Source organism: Nothoprocta perdicaria, unplaced genomic scaffold (genome assembly GCF_003342845.1).
Source record: "Nothoprocta perdicaria isolate Ctin4 unplaced genomic scaffold, notPer1 scaffold_7, whole genome shotgun sequence".
In the NCBI taxonomy this organism is placed as follows: domain Eukaryota; kingdom Metazoa; phylum Chordata; class Aves; order Tinamiformes; family Tinamidae; genus Nothoprocta; species Nothoprocta perdicaria.
In genome coordinates, this window is record NW_020455976.1 from 6910847 (window position 1) to 6927589 (window position 16743).

Genomic DNA, 16743 nt, shown 5'->3' on the forward strand with positions numbered 1-16743 from the left:
TGGAAATTAAGTTTTCCAAGTCCCTTTCTGAAAGAAGTCAGTGAGCTCTGCCACTGTGCTCGACACCGTCTTCAGCACAAAGAATAAATCTGGTGTGAAGAGTAGGTGCTTCCTTTGAGGAAGAGAAAAGCAGCCTTTAGGGCCTCATTTTTATTTCCTCTGTTATTTCCATGTGCCTAGCTTAGCTATACAGATTATTATTTTCTCTGCTGAACCGCCAGCCCTAAAACCTAAACTTCGGAAGTGAGGCAGAACCTGGTTCTGTTTCTTCTCAKGTTCATCAGTTTGCATTTTCTTCCTTAATAAGAGTTGAGGTATTTCTTCTTACCTGTATTAAAGCCTATATTGGCTAAATTAGGCAATGTTACATCTATGTAATATCATTTGTAAATAATTTAAAAGTAATATTTGCCTTTTTTTTTTGCTGATTTGACACTTAATTCCCAGGATGAGTAAAAAGCAGTGAGAATATACTAAGTCAGCACATTTTACTTTAAAAACCTTGATAGGCTTTTAAATGAACAGATGCTTGTGTTRCATCTTATTTTCAAACTATAAAAATATTCCACTGTCCATTGTCATTTAGCATATCATATTTTTTACATTACAAACTTCTATTGGAATTAATTACTTTAAAATACAGGAGACTGCACACTGGAGCATACAGAATGTTTCATTCTTGTTCAGTCCAGAGTGCTGCTTTGCTGAAAGTGCTCTGCATTCATTTCCTCTGAGAAAAGTTTTCTATTTTAGTCTTCAGAACTATTTTTTTTTTTTTTGAGGAATAGCAAAAAAAAATCAGAAGGGTTGAAACATCTCAACTTGAATTTGGATTGTACATTTTATACAAATCAGATAGTGTGAGTGAAGATGTGACATTTGGACTATAGATTTAATGTTTCTTAAGCAAAGTTCAACTTAATAGGAATGGAAGAAAAGTTGAAAATGTTGGGATATTAAGTGGACCCCTACAGATGTGTTTATAGGCAATATACAAAATGCAAGTTCTGTCTTCTTATACTGTCTGATCAACCATAAATCTCTGTCTGGATTATTGAAGAACYGGGATTAAAAACTCTGCTAATAACCCAACTAGGAGTTATAGTGTGAAAACATGCATTAAAATTTGTGTACCTCCAGACCTGAATTTGTATGAAGATTTGAGCATATATGTATATGAGTATACTGAGTAACAGTGCACATAGTTTTCAAAATAATATTTATATTTTTGCCATGTTGAGAGTATTTTCATGGGCACAGATTCATTTTATTTATAAAAATCATTTTTTCCCTCTATTTCTAAAAAGAATCAAAGCACAATATTTATAAGGATTGTATAGTAAACGGAATATAATAGGAGTAGGATTGAAAATAATCTTAAAATTTGACTGCTCCCACTAATTGCGTGACAAGAAACATCCCTGCTTGGTAATAACATAAATTCAAAAAATAATTTACTGTTGTTATTTTAGAAGTACCATTTCAGTTGGCAGAACAAGAAAATCAGAGCTCTCCTCAATGTACCTAGGCTATGTGACTAAGGCAAAAAAAGAAGAAGAAAAAAAAAAAAAAAGAGAATCACGTTAGAGAGCATTGATACTAATATCTTGTAAAAATTTAGTTGCGTAATGGAGTTATAGCATTGAATATTCGAATTACAAAGGAGATTAAGCATCTAGATCATTATGAAGAAAATTTCTTGTAGGGATAAATTTGAATGTCTTCTATAATATATTCATGAGATATTTCCTCTTCATTTTGTTTGTATATTTCTACCAATTTTATTTTGTTTGAAGATTATTACAAGGATTAAATACTACAGAAATTGGCTATGGTGACAAAACAAAATGCCATTTATTGAAGAATTTTTCTTATCAACTAAAACACACATATATTTTTGACTAAATTCAATGCCAGTAAAGTGAGTTTAAAAATGCTCCGTAATAATAAGTCTTTACAATTTTTTGTAATATTGATTTTTTAAAAAATTGTTAAATGAGACACTTGCATATTTTTATTGTTGTTGTTTTTACTAATATTATGTTCAGAATGCTTCAGTTCTTCGGTTTCTAAACGATTTAATGGGCCATGCTGTTATCTAGGCTTGTAAATGGTCTGCAGCTGTTCATGGAACCTCATCAATAGTGTAGTGGTTTCAGTTAAAAGTTTGATGAGAAATCCATGAAAACAGTTGAGATCTGGCTGTGACTTGTAGTTTAAAATTTCTAGGAATGTCAACTTAGACTGTTTAGCMGAACCCAGGTAATCATAAATGTTACTCAATTCTTAGACCAGTGCATTAACAATGCATTTTAACATTGACATACTTGCATTTTTACTTCTTAGACAATTCAGTTGTCTTGAACAGTTGAAGTGTTGCTTAACTTTAGCTTTCTAGAACTTCAGTATACATAATTTAAATATACATTTCCTTTCATAACTTAATTAGTCTTTGAAGTCTAATAGTAGTAGAGAGAATCAATGATAACTTTTCCTAACTGTTGTTAACATATGTTTAGAAAGCAGTTGCATGTCTTTAGAGAATTTCTGTCTAAAGACAAGCCTAGAGTAGATAAGATATTTAACAGTTGTCTGAATTAAAGTTYGACACAATACGAATTTATCTGTGTATGGCTTTTCTTTACACTTAACTGCTAATCAACTAATTAATTATTAGGCCTTTCCAAAAACCAACCCTAGCATAAGGCCTTTCATAAAGGGAAAGGGTTACTGTAAAAATAAAAATAAGATAAAAATGTGGTTACCTAATTTTGTGATTTTTGACTCTAATCCCAATGTCACTTTGTTGTCATTTTGTACACCTTACAACAAAGCACTTTTTTTAAAAATTAAGGACAGAAAATAAGATATTTAARAGTAAGATATTAAGATATTTGTTGTTGTATGATTTTTAAAACTTGAGCTTGTATGAAATTCATTCTCACATGCTTTGTCTTCGTGTGGAAAATGAAGTATATAATTAGCAGTTGTTGAAGGATTTTGAGATGCATTCCACTGTCATGTTTAACCAAGATGCAAGTTTTGTTATTTGATAGACCTCACAGTAAATGACTTTTTCTTTTGTCACCAGGGGCAAATAATGTTAGACACCAACATATGCCAACCTAACAAGGAAAATGAGGCTGTGGTAAATGTGACACACAGAGCAGAGGAGTGAATCACTCACTGCTGTGAAAGTTCAAATAATTACCCTGGTTGAAAACAGGTCTGGTGGTAATGCCTAACTTCCATACAACGCAGTCAGGGTTTATTTTGGTCACAATTGAATATGATTTCTAGCATTTAAGAATGGAAGTTTGTTTCAAAAGCTGCATTTTTGGAGACTGAGATGAATACAGATAGTACTGTACTAGAAAAGCCTTGTAAGAACTGCAAAAACGATAGCCGTAAAGAGCAAGAGAGAGTCAGACTTGCCTGCACAGGGACGAGGTGAGAACATAACTTTTAGAACCCTCATGAATAGTGTTCTCTAAATAGAAAAGTGTGGGAAGGCTGACTGTGCTGGGGCTGATGTTATAGCTGTGCGGGAGCTTCCTACTCTAACTTTAAAAGTGCTTTCAAGAGGTAAAAATAGAACGGCTCTATTTTGTGTGCGTGTGTGTGGGGGCTTCCCTCACACACTCAAAAAAAATTCTATTCACAAGATTATTTGCAGTAATTCAGTCATAGGGTTTTATTATGAAAATGAACCAGCTCTGGTAGGTGAGAGTCTCAGTTTGCMCTTTACTGTAATAAAAATATTGAAATAATGTTGCTAGTGGAAATGTATGAGAAATAAAATTACTGATTGAAATATAGTTTCCCAACAAACTTCTTAYTAGTATGTACATATTGATACATAAGATCATCAATTTACTCAGTGAATGAAGACCTTTCCTACCTTTCTTTCCCTTACCATTCTTTTGGCCATTAAACATTTTACTTTTCTGTTAAAATAGCTGTCTTATTTGTGTGCCGTCTATTTTTTCAAGTTTAATGACCACCCATCATCCATACAATTGGGCCATAAGAAGTGCATTTAGAAATGTATAATAAGAAAATATGAGACAGGATCCTTTGGAGAATGGCTGGTTGGTATAGATTTGTGTGTGAATGTTTGTTCCAGACTTTTCTTCCTAGTATTTTGAAAAATGAAACTCTAGGTCTTTCAAATCGRCTACTAGTTGTTTGTACCCTTGGTCTCTTTGTTTCATTTCTTTTTCTATAAAATGGGACTAGTACAGCCTCTTCATCTCATAGTAATGTTGTAACAAAKTCATTTGCTTTTCTGAAGAGCACAGAAAATTACATTGATGAATACTATAGAAAGTCCCATGAAAAATTCATTTTCTCTCTAGAAAGTTTGTGGGGTGAGTAGTAAACGAGGCAAAGGTCCAGCACTGAGTACTGAATGTCAACAGTATTGAATAGCTGCCTGTGAGTGAACAGTCACCCAAGTATAATTCACAGGGTAACCRTGATTGTAGTGCCTCAACTTAATATTCCTCTTTAACATATATTTTTTTGTTTACAATATCACTAGCCAGTACGGTACTTCTGCGAAAATATTTTTGTTAATAATTAGTAAGGCGATCTATTTATATATATTTTTAGAGGATTGTGGGGACATTCAGAAATGATAAAGCAGAATTTCAAATCTATGAAGACTTTTGTTTAATCACTATTCTACTGGGGTCTTTCCTGAGTTTTGGGAAACATATGAAAGTTTTTTTTTATATTTTAATACAAAAGTTCAGCTGTGAAAATAGGTGATTCCTTGTTATTTGTGTGCACAAAACTCCTTTTTACCATATTAAAAGTCACACACTTTCATTAAATAAAGAAAAAAGTTTCATGGAAATTCACAGCAAAGCTAGAATTAAATCAATGCTGTGAAGTTTATTTTCTCATTTAATTAAATGGCTTTCTTCAACTAATTATTGCTGTGTTCTCACATGTGCTTATTACTGACTTCTGGAATTGATTTTAATGGCTCTTTTAACTCTGAAAGCCGTCAAAATTTTTTAAAAATTCAAAATAAATATATGAAATGACCTGGTAACTATAAGTCCATGTTATATTTAACAACTGATATCGTTGAGATCAAATAATTTGGTCATATGTCCAAATGTCTTTTATATTTTTCTACTTTATTCAAGAATTTGTTAGTACAAAATGCAGTAACAGGCCCTAGAACAGAAACAAGACTGTAGGACTACCCTTTCTCTGCTAAGAGTATATGCCAGTTGATTCCCTCTTGTCCCTTTCTGACTGTGAAARTTGAATTATTTTTTTTTCCTCGTGATCTGAATCCTTCTGCTGCTCCTCCCTTACTAATTTGACTCAGGTTCAAGCATMCACAGTCTCTGGAATAAAAATACACTTTGTCACTGGGAATTGAAACCTGAACTTCTGGTTCTTTGAGTTTGCATTGGAGTGTTTTAGGGCCTCAGAAGTGTTTTGGTGAAAATGCAGATCTATAAAAGTTCAAGGGGTTTATAGATTACACTCTAGTACATGGCCATTTAAATTCTGCCTGGTTTTCCTGTGTGTCATCTTTGTCCTTTATCAGACACTAGTTAAACATCTGGTCTGCAGATCTGATCCATTCCCTGCACTAGACACTCCAGTCATTTGTACCAGCCAAAACAGGAAGGTGCTATTGCTGTTCCCATGTGATATTGGTTCATGTTTGCTTTCCCAAGCTATTGCATTGGTGTAGGGCAACTCTGTGCAATAGTTTGAATAATAAATATTTCAAGATAAATATTCAAATAAATTACTTGAAGACCAATATTGAAAAATAGATGTTTGAAGAATATATGTCTAAAATATTTTAAGTGGATAAAATGTAAGCAGGTAGGGCACTGAGATCAGAGTTAAAAAAAAAAAAAAAAAAAGAGAGAGAGAAAAAAAAAAAGAAATCACAGAATCACAGAATGTTTAAGGTTGGAAGGGACCTCTAGAGATCATCTACTCCCACCTTCCTGCTCAAGGAGGAACTCTTAGAGCATGTAAGACTCTTAGAGCGTGTAATGCTCTGGAGCATGTAATGCTTCATATTGAGAATTTACTGAATTTACTGAAATTTATTGAGAATTTACTGAAACCACCTAAAATGAATAGACTTGCTACTGCATAATATTTCCAATAACTTGGCAATATGTAGAATGACAAGTAATTGTTAAAGAATTGTTTCATGTAAACTCATTTTCAGTCAACTTTTCAAAACAGGAGAGCAAAGCACCTTCTTTAATGTTGTCCTCTGTCACTAAAATTTTTCTCTCRGTTAAAACATATGCAGTGCTCAAGATTGTTGTTTGCCTAGTCTCTTTAGAAAATCATTATAGCTAATTAACACATGAATGAAAAAACATGTTGAAAATTAAATTTAGATTGAGAAAATATGTTTTCAACAACAGTGGGATTCATAGTCTAGCTAAAAGGTTTTTCGTTTTTATATTTTTCAAATGCAAAATCAAAGAATGCAACTTTTATAAAGATAAGTGGAATTAAAAAAAGAAAAACCTTTATAAGTACAACTGATTCAATAGCCACATTATAAATGCAGTAGATTTCTTAATTTTGGTGTATCTGTGATTCATGTTTTTTCCTRATTGGATCAATCTTTTCTTACGAGTGGTATATTCTTTATAACCAGAACCACTTTTGAAAAATATCGTATACATAACGGGTAAAAATGCTTATTGATGGCTTGAATTGAAGTTTACAGTAGAAACACATGGAGTAAAATGCCAAGCATTCCTGACTGTAAATACATTTACATGTACATTTACAATAATTGTCTTGGAAAGAAATCCTGATAAATCAGGCATTTGTGTTTCATGGGTGAAATACATCACCTAAGCTGAACAAATCAGGACATCTATACATTATGCCTGGCTGTTTGGGCATGCTGATCAGGTTTATAAAAGGATTTACTAATCCCTATGATAGGACTTTAAATCTACTTGCTATGTTTTGCTGTCTTGCTACCTTTAACTGTTTTTTTTACGTGGTGATCACATTGTTAAATATGCAGATAAGCCATACTGATAGTAATAGAGTCAGTGAGTGTATGAAATATTTTTGCAGTTAGGGAAGTTTAGCGTAATATCAATAAATATATCATTATTTTAAATTGGATGCTTATTGATCTTTCATCTAGCTTGCAGAAACACAATCAAAACTCATTATCTAAGAAATCTGTTGGATCAACTTATCCTTCCTTACCTGGATAATGAAGCTGTGTTGGTTAATAATAGAGAAAGAAGACTTTTTAGTTTCCAAAGCAGTGGAAATTCCTTTCATGTAGCCATTTTATTCTTGCAGTTTCTTGCCACACTCTGGGTAAAAAGCACCATTTTATTTAATTATGAAGACAACACAATGGGCTGTGTTTGTGCTTCATTGACCAGTAAGCCTTTTTTTCCCCTGCTAGGTCAGGCTTTTCATGGGTTATAATAAAGAAGGTAATGTTTTCAGATGTAATGCTGCAGAAAAGGTGATTGCCAGCAGTAAGCAGTCCGCTGAGTCCAACAGAAAGCTGACTCAGCTTTTTCCTGCCTTGACTCAATCTTCTATGTGTTTTGTGTTTACTAATTTTGTTGCTTAGGACCACATCTTTTTATTTGTAAGGCTCTGATCTCCTGGGGTTGGTGACTAGTAAGTAGGTTATTAGGAGAGGAATTAAAATGGGGCTTCGAAGTTAGGCCATTGAGTCAAAGGTGATGTGGGTGTAACTATTTTAACACCACGTAGAGTATGCCAGGCTCCTGCTTATCGACCATTATAAAGAAATGCCAGAATCTTTTGGTCCCTTTAAGAACCATATTGGTCAAAGAGGTGGAAAAGTTGTTGTGCTAGTTCTGCAGATACTTGCCTCTGTGCAGAGCACGTGCAAACCTCCCACCGTGGATTGCTAACAGACCATTGCACAAGGACTGCTCATCTCCTATCACGATTTATATCTCTGAGGGTTTTGCTGAATCTGGACTATCTGATTGCACTGGATATTTCCCCTGGGATTCTCCATGGGTCCTCGGTGATTTGTGCGAATTGCATCCAAACTTCAACAACAGTCATTACTGGTGACTGTTTTTTATTTTTTCTGACGTTGTGGATGTGATGGAAGCCTGCTTCACACTGCTAATTCCAGCCTCCCAGAAAAATTCCTTTTCTGGTAATTACTGCTGCTATGACCGAGCTAAGGCTCATTTTGATTCGTCCAAATTCAGTAASACAGTGGGTTAACTCAAAACCTATTTCTTTCTACTTTTCCCACTCAACTTATCTACTGAAAGAGGATGAGCATGACCTGGAGGGTGGAGTCTCTGCACCTCAGCCACCCTGGATACCYCTCAGAGTGACATAAACGGGGTGAATAGGAGCTGTTCGGCAGACTTCATTCCTTTAAGAGTCAAGAGATTGAATGCAAATTTGTAGAACAAATGACATTGCTGTTTATTTCTTTTSTATGGAAATCTGCATCATTTGCCACTTAGAAAATATTTTTAGAATTCTGGCAGTTTGGAAAGGAAACACTTGATAGGCAAATAATTTCTCTTCAAAATTTCATTGTGCTCCTTTAGCAACATCAGGCCTTCATTCTATATTCTTTTACAGTAGATACATTTTTTTTTTCAAAAGTATAAAATCCAGGCATACTAAACTCTATCATAGCAGTATAGCTAAGTAAACCATTTATACAACACAGTAAAATAGTTTACAGTAATCTTAAAACCTTTATGTGCATTCTGGGAGGAATTGAATAATTATTTCATCATAAAAATTAAGGAACTAGTAATGCTCCAAATGTAATTGACACATTATTTTRGGATAATTACTTAAAGATGAACAGCTAGTTTAAGTTGTGTATATGTGCTTTGTGAAAAATGTGCTAATTATTTTTTATATTTGTGAAAATGCATATAAACTGCTCTAGATTACATAGTGCTTTTTAAATTGAAAGTATACATTTTAGAAGCTTACGTAAGATTTTTTTTTAATACATATGCACTTGAATTTTTGGTATTTTTACATTCTGCCCACAGACAGCCTTTTGATTGATTATCAGTTTACCTTCAGCTTATTACAAGAGGATGATCGCCATCACACTGCTATAAACTTTATAGCAAATCCTGAACAGGTAAGAAAATGTGATTAATTTTGGATAAATTTTGCAGAGCAATAATGAAGATTTGCATTGTATTTTTAATGTTTGTCAAGTGCCTATAATAGGTTAGTGTTGTWGCAAATTTGGAAACATTGGAAAGTATTCCAATGCATCCAGTGAGAAAACTTTTTTTCTTATATTGCTAGGTAGTGCGTGAACCAACAAGTGTCCCTGAAATATATCAGCTGCTTTATTTTATTTTTTTATTGTTCCTATGAATAATAAATTTTAGTAACTTCTGGAGATTAATTAAAGAAGAATAACCTTCAGTTAACAAATCTTTATTACCAGAGTGAGAAAGGTCATTTAATTAACACATATCCTTATGTTATGCATTTTTCTCTCTTTAATTTTATAAAGCAAGTGATTTCATTACTTGAATCATATTCTGAAAAGATAACCTCTGTAGTTATATGTCCCCAGTCTTTATGGCAGCAAAAGAGAGGGTGGTTTTTGCTTCTGTAGACCAGAATATTATATTTTGTATTTCTGGTACAATAGAAAATAAAGAAGAAGATTATGAAGCTGTATGATGTCCACTACAGCTATAATATTAATATATTATGAACTATATTTAGTACATTCTGATAGATTTTTTTAACCTTTTTTTTCTGTTTTATCCAGTCAAATAAAAATTTGGATATATCAATTAATGCATCAAACAACTTTAACCTCAATATTACATGGTCTATTGGTTCTACAGGTAAGGTCACATTTTGGTGCGATGTCTTTTCCTATMTGATCTCATGATCCATCAAGCTGTTTTAACATGATTATCTCTTTGTTGCTAATTTTGATAATAAAACTTTATAAAATATATTCTTTTCCTATTATCATTATGCCTTATTAATTATATTATTTAAACCTCAGATGATAATTTGCAATCAGAAGAAAGCTTCATTAATATGTTAACTTTCACTCCTATTCAATTAAAAATTACTTTGGTAGGAAAACCTTGTACTCTATTTAAATTTTTAAAATGACAGCGTTATGAAATGCTCTGATTTTAATTAAGATAAATTGCTTSCTTAACTACTGGAGAGACTGAGATTTTAATTTCTTTGTTTCAGTGTTCAAGCTAAAAATTTAATTATTAACCTTAACATTGATATCAAACAATGAAGTTCTTCTGTGTATGCTGATAAAAGGAGCTGCTTATCTATTTTTCCCCAACTTTGAACCCCATTACTCTTTTTTGTTTTAATAGAAAGGAAGGAAAGCTGTTGCTTTMCTTAGAAAGTTTCTCTGAATGAGTTCTGTTGACTTTCTGAAAATACATCCAAGGAGAAAAATGATGCCTATATTGAAATTGTACTTAAAAAAAAAAAAAAAATCCCATTTTTTTAAAAAAGGTTGTCTTGCATAAATATCTATTTTAAGCTTTTTGATATACCACAGTTAGAAAATTCTATTGATTTAAAATAAGCACAAAGTCATCAGTACATTTGCAAAAAAATGATACATGTGTATTAGCAGATATGGTATAGAAGCTTTCAAGAACAGTTAAGACACTCTAACAGTAATTTAAGAGATCGACAGATTTTGTACTGAAATCGAGTGTAATTGAAATTACTAGAGAAAACCATACTATTTGTTTAGCTAACTGGGATAATCCTAAACTTTTGAAATCAGAGGAAAAGTCTTTGCTGATTCTCTGTAGGAATATGAAATATATTTAATATATCATGCAAACTTAAATACATATTAATATAGCTTCTGAATCTAAGTTTCACATGCAAATTTACTTTGACATCTTTTGTGATTATTGATCATAAATGAGAAAATATATGTGTATGTATATGTATTTTTTTTTTTTTAGCTGGAACAATATCTGGAGAAGAAATTCCTGTTGTTTCTAAGACTAATATTAAGGAATACAGAGATAGCTTTTCCTGTGAAAAATTTAACTTTCGGAGCAACCCAAACATCACTTTCTATGTCTATGTCAGCAATTTTTCCTGGCCCATTAAAATCCAGGTTAGTATGACCACGTGAGCATTTTATGCTGCTGAAGATGTTGGTATTTTAGCTTAATATTGAAGTGAAAGTTTCATTTATATTGAAATGAAAGTTTTCACTCATACAGAAAGCAGTCAAGTAACTGTTTTTTGTATGATATATTTCTATATATAAACACTATATTGCATTGCTTGTGTTTTTGTCATTTGGGGCTGTTCAATTCCTTACTAAAATGAATCAGACTTTTGTTCCCCCTTTTTATGTCTGAAGTTAAAATTATTGAACACACATTTATAGTCATATATTATGTTTATCTATATATAGACATATAGATATGTTTATCTATAGACACATCACATAAAACTACGTTTTAGGATGGTAATATTTAGGATGGTAATAAACACAAGTTTACTATTTAACTCTTAAGTTTTACACATAGTGATTCTTTCTATTCCAAGCAAGTATCTGACATTATATCTAAAAATCTCGCATTGAATTCACTGATAATAGATATGCTAAATRGAGTAGGAAACTTTCTCAGAGAAAATACGAAGTCTTTTTTTGTTTATGCTAACTTTATGATTCTGAATATAGAAGAGATTTTAAAAGGCCTTCCCAGGACTCAAAGAGAGGGAAGTCATGGTTGTCCCTATCCAAAGGAGAGTTGCCAAGGGCAGCCCTAAGTACACTCACAGTTCTAGTATCTATAATCTACAGCCGTGTATCTTAGAATGCCGTATCTCATCTTCATAATCAGCAAAGGTGATTGAAATCAATCTATTATCATATCARAGACCTTCCAGATAAAAGATTATAATCCTTACAAAAATCATGTTATTGTTAAGCTGATGAAAAGACTCTTTAGGAGGTTCAAGCTAGTGATGGCAGAGTTGTGTTCTGGTTCAGAGTAAGGAATTCCTTTAGATGATCTTTGAACACTCTCTAGACTATGCTAAAATTACATTTCCAAGATTAGCCACATTTGCCKTTCTATGATGATTAGACAGTTTTATATTCTAATGCAAAGTTTGGCTGCCAGAATGCTGGGTTATGCATAAATGCTCAGAAACTCAACTGTAGTCCTTTTCACTACTGTACTTGCATTATGTTGGTCAGATCATGTTGGTTAAAAACCAGCAATATTTTTTATCAACTTGCCACTTCAGGATTCATTTAATCCTGTTGAAGTTAAGGAAATTGCTGCTTCCTTGGGAGGTATTCTATTCTTAGCAATAAGCAAGATAGTAGAACTGAATCTGATACATGCCTTTACTCAGTACTTTAGTAAAGGACTGTATATTCATTTCAGCAGATGTCTTACATAATTCAAATTCATTCTGAGTACCAGYCTCCTATCTTCACGTTCTTCATTGTGACTTATCAAGAATAGAATATATGATGGATGGGTTCCTGAGGAAGCAGAAATAGTTACTTCACCAGCCTTGTAACTGATATTCAAGTTGTGTTGTTCATATGTACTTCACCACTCTCCTTTTATACCTGCTGTTATTCTGGAACTAGAGCTGAGATTACTCATGTCTTTTGCTGGGAAGGTGTGGTGCTGCAGTTGCTGATCATTACCATGTCCTTTTCTGTGGTAGAAGGATTTGCAGTTCTCATTATAGAAGACACTTCCTTTTTCTGTCAAAGTCATACATATTACCTCAATTTTTGCATTTAGTTATCTTCAGGCTTTTCAGTTGCATAAGAAAAAATCCACATCCACACAAGTTATTTTTGTTTGGTCAATGCTCACAATTGCTTCCTCAAGTGCTTTTATTTTGCACGCTTCCTATTTAGCAATTTTGCATACTGTTTTTCTAAGTCATAATAAATTCTTGGTAGTTCTTACACAACATACTCTCTTTTGAAGTGCAGTCTTTCTTGACTTTGAAATCAGTAACTACTCAGTGACCTGACCCTGGTAAATCTAATGACCTCAGAGCACAAGTTGTTCAGCACTGAGTAGCATGGACTTGCCAAAACTAAAATAGAAGCAAATATTAACCATTTCGGATGGAAGTCCTGTTCTCGTCATAGATTTATACTCTAGTTTTTGCATTAGTGAGCGCCCCTCTTCCACACGTGATGGTAACATCAGGCATACAGGTAGCTGCTCAATCAGCTCAATTCTGAATGGATTACATAGCAAAGCCCCATCACTTGCTCCTACTTATTTTTGGTGTATTTTGAGAGTAGGTTTAATTCAGACTCCACTGGTAATGGAATTTGAAGACTGTAATACTTATTGAAAAGCAGGAACTGAATTGCAACCAGCACCTCAAATAATGGTCAGTGGTCCCTGAAACAGTGAGTATTATAAAGACCGGGCTCCTGGCAGATATGCAAACACTAATAGCAAAAGTAACAACATGTTCTTCAGACTCAGAAAACTCATTTATGGTAAGGAATTTCTCTCATTATCAGTATAATCAGTGTAGTCAATATATCTATATATTCTATCACTATCAGTAACCAGATGTTTTTCTCTCTCCCTAAGGACAGCAATAGAATTTTGGCCTTCTGATAGCTGCCTTCATGCACCTATACCTCTCTATAACTGTCAGACTTTGAGTCTGATCTCAACTTGAGTTAGTATCRAAATTTTATCCCAGTTTTAAAGCAGATTCTGTTGCCTTTGTGCAGGAAATATCATCACATTGTACCTCAGTAGTTTCTTACCTATGCTGTCAGAGATTATCAGCTGTCAGCTATTAGGGAGGGAAGAGGGATTCACATGGTTAGGAAGGCTCAGGGGAAAATAGTATAACAATCAAGACAAAATAACTATTGTACTCGTTATTTCTTTTCCTCTCTAGAGTAAACTAAAGGTCCAAAAATATCTGCCTCTGTTATTGGGAGGGTCAATTCTAATTCCAACCTTAACAGTAAAGCACTCCCTGACAAAATCAGGTTGTATTTAAGAGTAACAGCACGTACACACAAAAATTCATCATTAAGTAATTCCTACCTTATATGTTTCCATAGCATAGAATAATTGCTGTTATAATCAAGTTAGATATGATGTTAAATGGACATTTTAAATGTCCAAATGTGTTGGAAAGAAATGAATTTATTTTTGCTGTAAGAAACATGCTGCATTAGACTTCAGTATGTTTTAGTATATATTCTGTGTTTTTTTTTTTCCCAGCACTTTTTTTTTCTGGGTAAAACTAACTTTGACACCTTGTGTTAGTTTCTGTGCCAAAATAAAAAAGAAAATTATGTTTACATTATATTTGTATATAGGAGAGAGGACTGTTTATGTTTAAAGCTAAAATAATCAAAGCAACAACATATATAAAATTTCAAGGGTTTTTGAGAGGTAGCCTGTATTCATTTAGCTTACTGGCTTCTGTTACAGAATTGATTTTCTTTCCCTTGTTAATAGCCTGCCTGTAGCAATTGAAGAAGGAATTTAATGTAAGYCAAGAAGCACTTCTACGCTTGTAATAAAATTTACTAAGTATGGTGTACTCTTATTTCAACTTTTTTTTTTTTTGGAATTCCTTCTGAGTTTTTTATAATTCAGTTTTATATTTTTTACTTTTTTTTGTCTGTAACTGCCATTAGAATTTACAAATGTAAATAACAATAAAATGAGTAACACAAACCTCATTACTAAATTAGCAAATAAAGTTCAGAAATGCTAAGACCTTTCAGATTTTTTTAAAGGTCAAAATTCTGGACAGTTTTCCTTGGAAATTATGTGTATAGGCACACATAGCTGTGCTTGTACAGCCCTTCCTCCTGTCGCTGGTTGCGTGCCTAAATCTAATCACTGTGATTTACAGTGAACGGTTGGTTTTCTAAGTGCTGTAATGGTTTTCATTGAGGCTCAGGAGTAAATGCATGTAGCTGTGAGCAAAGACAGTATAATTTATACACTGCACAGGAATTGRTGATGAAGTGGATACATTAGCTTCCAAAATGACTTTGATGTTTTCTTACTGTAAATATAAAATCCATTTCACAGTGAAGTTTATAAGTAGGATATAGAAAACAAATATCACCAAACCGCTACTTAAGTACAATTCTATATGGAACCGTGAATTATTTTGGAGGACAGGAAAGGAGGGTGACGTCTATGAAGAAAGGATGGGGTAAGAGTTTAAAGACAGCTGAGGTACAGCATGAAATATGTGCTCAGCTTCAGTTTTCACTRGGGGTGGTGATATTGATCGCAGTGTAAATTCACGATTGATAATAATAATACTGAATGTAGGTTTATTAAAATGCCCCTCATCAGAGTGGGAAATAAAATTGAAGGTGCTTAACGTACTTGAATTATTCACCAGATAATATATGCCTACCTAAGTTGTCAACATAACTTGGTTCCATTGACACTGCTGCTTTACAGGCCATTTTGCACAAAACAACCTTTTATTGGACTAAACATGATGTGAAAAGGGGTGAATTTAGGACAGAAAAAACAATTTTGGATCCTTCCAGGTGGCTTTATGTGCTTGTGAGAACTGTCCTTTAGGTCCTTAATTAAACAAGCATGAGTTTTGCTTGGTTTTGTTGGTATTTTTCTCCAGAATGGCTGGTTAAAATAGAAATAAAATAGAATAGTAGAACAAGTAAATAATGATCTCTGCCATGAGGAAGTAACATTGTTTTAGGTATGTTATGCATGACAATAAAAGCAAAATAAAGAACCAGGTTAGATGAATATGGAACTAAAAAGAAAAATAGATTTCAGTAGCAGATAACATTACTGTTCGAGATACACGTGCACATTGATGTTCTGTGCAAGTGGCTCCTAATTATATCTAGGGCCATGACAAGCATTTAGTTCGTATTATAGGAAATAGAAATTCAGATTTGTATTTGATGTAGGATTGTTTCTTTATAGCTGATTAAAATAAATGAAAAGATGTTTTTATCATATCATAGTTCAAAAGTAAGTAGAGTTTTTTGCTTCAGAGTTAGAAATGGTAGAAAAGCAACTTCATTAAGTGAAGGAAAATGTTATCAAAACTGAAATAAGTGAGACAACGTGGCATGGAGTTAAAAATTTGCCCTTGGGAATTCCTTTCAATGCTAAGTTCCTAAATTAAACTTCCAAGTTCTTGTTTTGGAAAACTGATGCTCTATAGTATCTGTAATCTTTTTCCTTGTAGTTCAAACACCAGTTGCATCAAGCAAAAATATGTCTGTAGTATTTCACAAAACTTTAAAATATGTGTTTGGATCAAAGATAGCATTTTCCAAAATGAATCATGGAATCTCTAAATGTCTTGCTAAATKTAAATGGTGTTTCCTGATGATTTGGTTATACCAATATTTCTTTAAGAAATAGTGATAAAGGTTTCAGAATTTGTCTTAAAATATATTGGAATAATGGTGCTAACCATATTTTGCCAACTCCAGTCCTATTCCRGTTAATGTGAATGTGTATTTCATCACTGTTGCTGGTAGAAATGATGGTTGTATTTCTTTTTCACATTTAATATTGGTATCAAGAATAGCAGGAAATATTTAAAATAGTTTATATAACTGTTATTCCTTGAGAAGCAGAAGCAGTGTTAATACTTCAGCTGATGATTTAAAGAAACCAAAACAGCTAATTAAGAGATAATTAGTCCTTAGTGATGCATAGTTTT

General features: G+C 32.9%; 1 protein-coding gene across 1 annotated transcript in view; it reads left to right on the forward strand.

Moving 5' to 3' along the window:
- The window catches only part of ATRNL1 (attractin like 1), a 406499-nt gene that overhangs the window by 145186 nt on the left and 244570 nt on the right, over positions 1 to 16743 (forward strand). The window contains exons 23-25 of the mRNA XM_026050694.1: positions 9054 to 9148; positions 9800 to 9878; positions 10995 to 11152. Coding sequence (XP_025906479.1) covers positions 9054 to 9148; positions 9800 to 9878; positions 10995 to 11152 — 332 coding nt within the window. The remainder of the gene's footprint in view (positions 1 to 9053; positions 9149 to 9799; positions 9879 to 10994; positions 11153 to 16743) is intronic.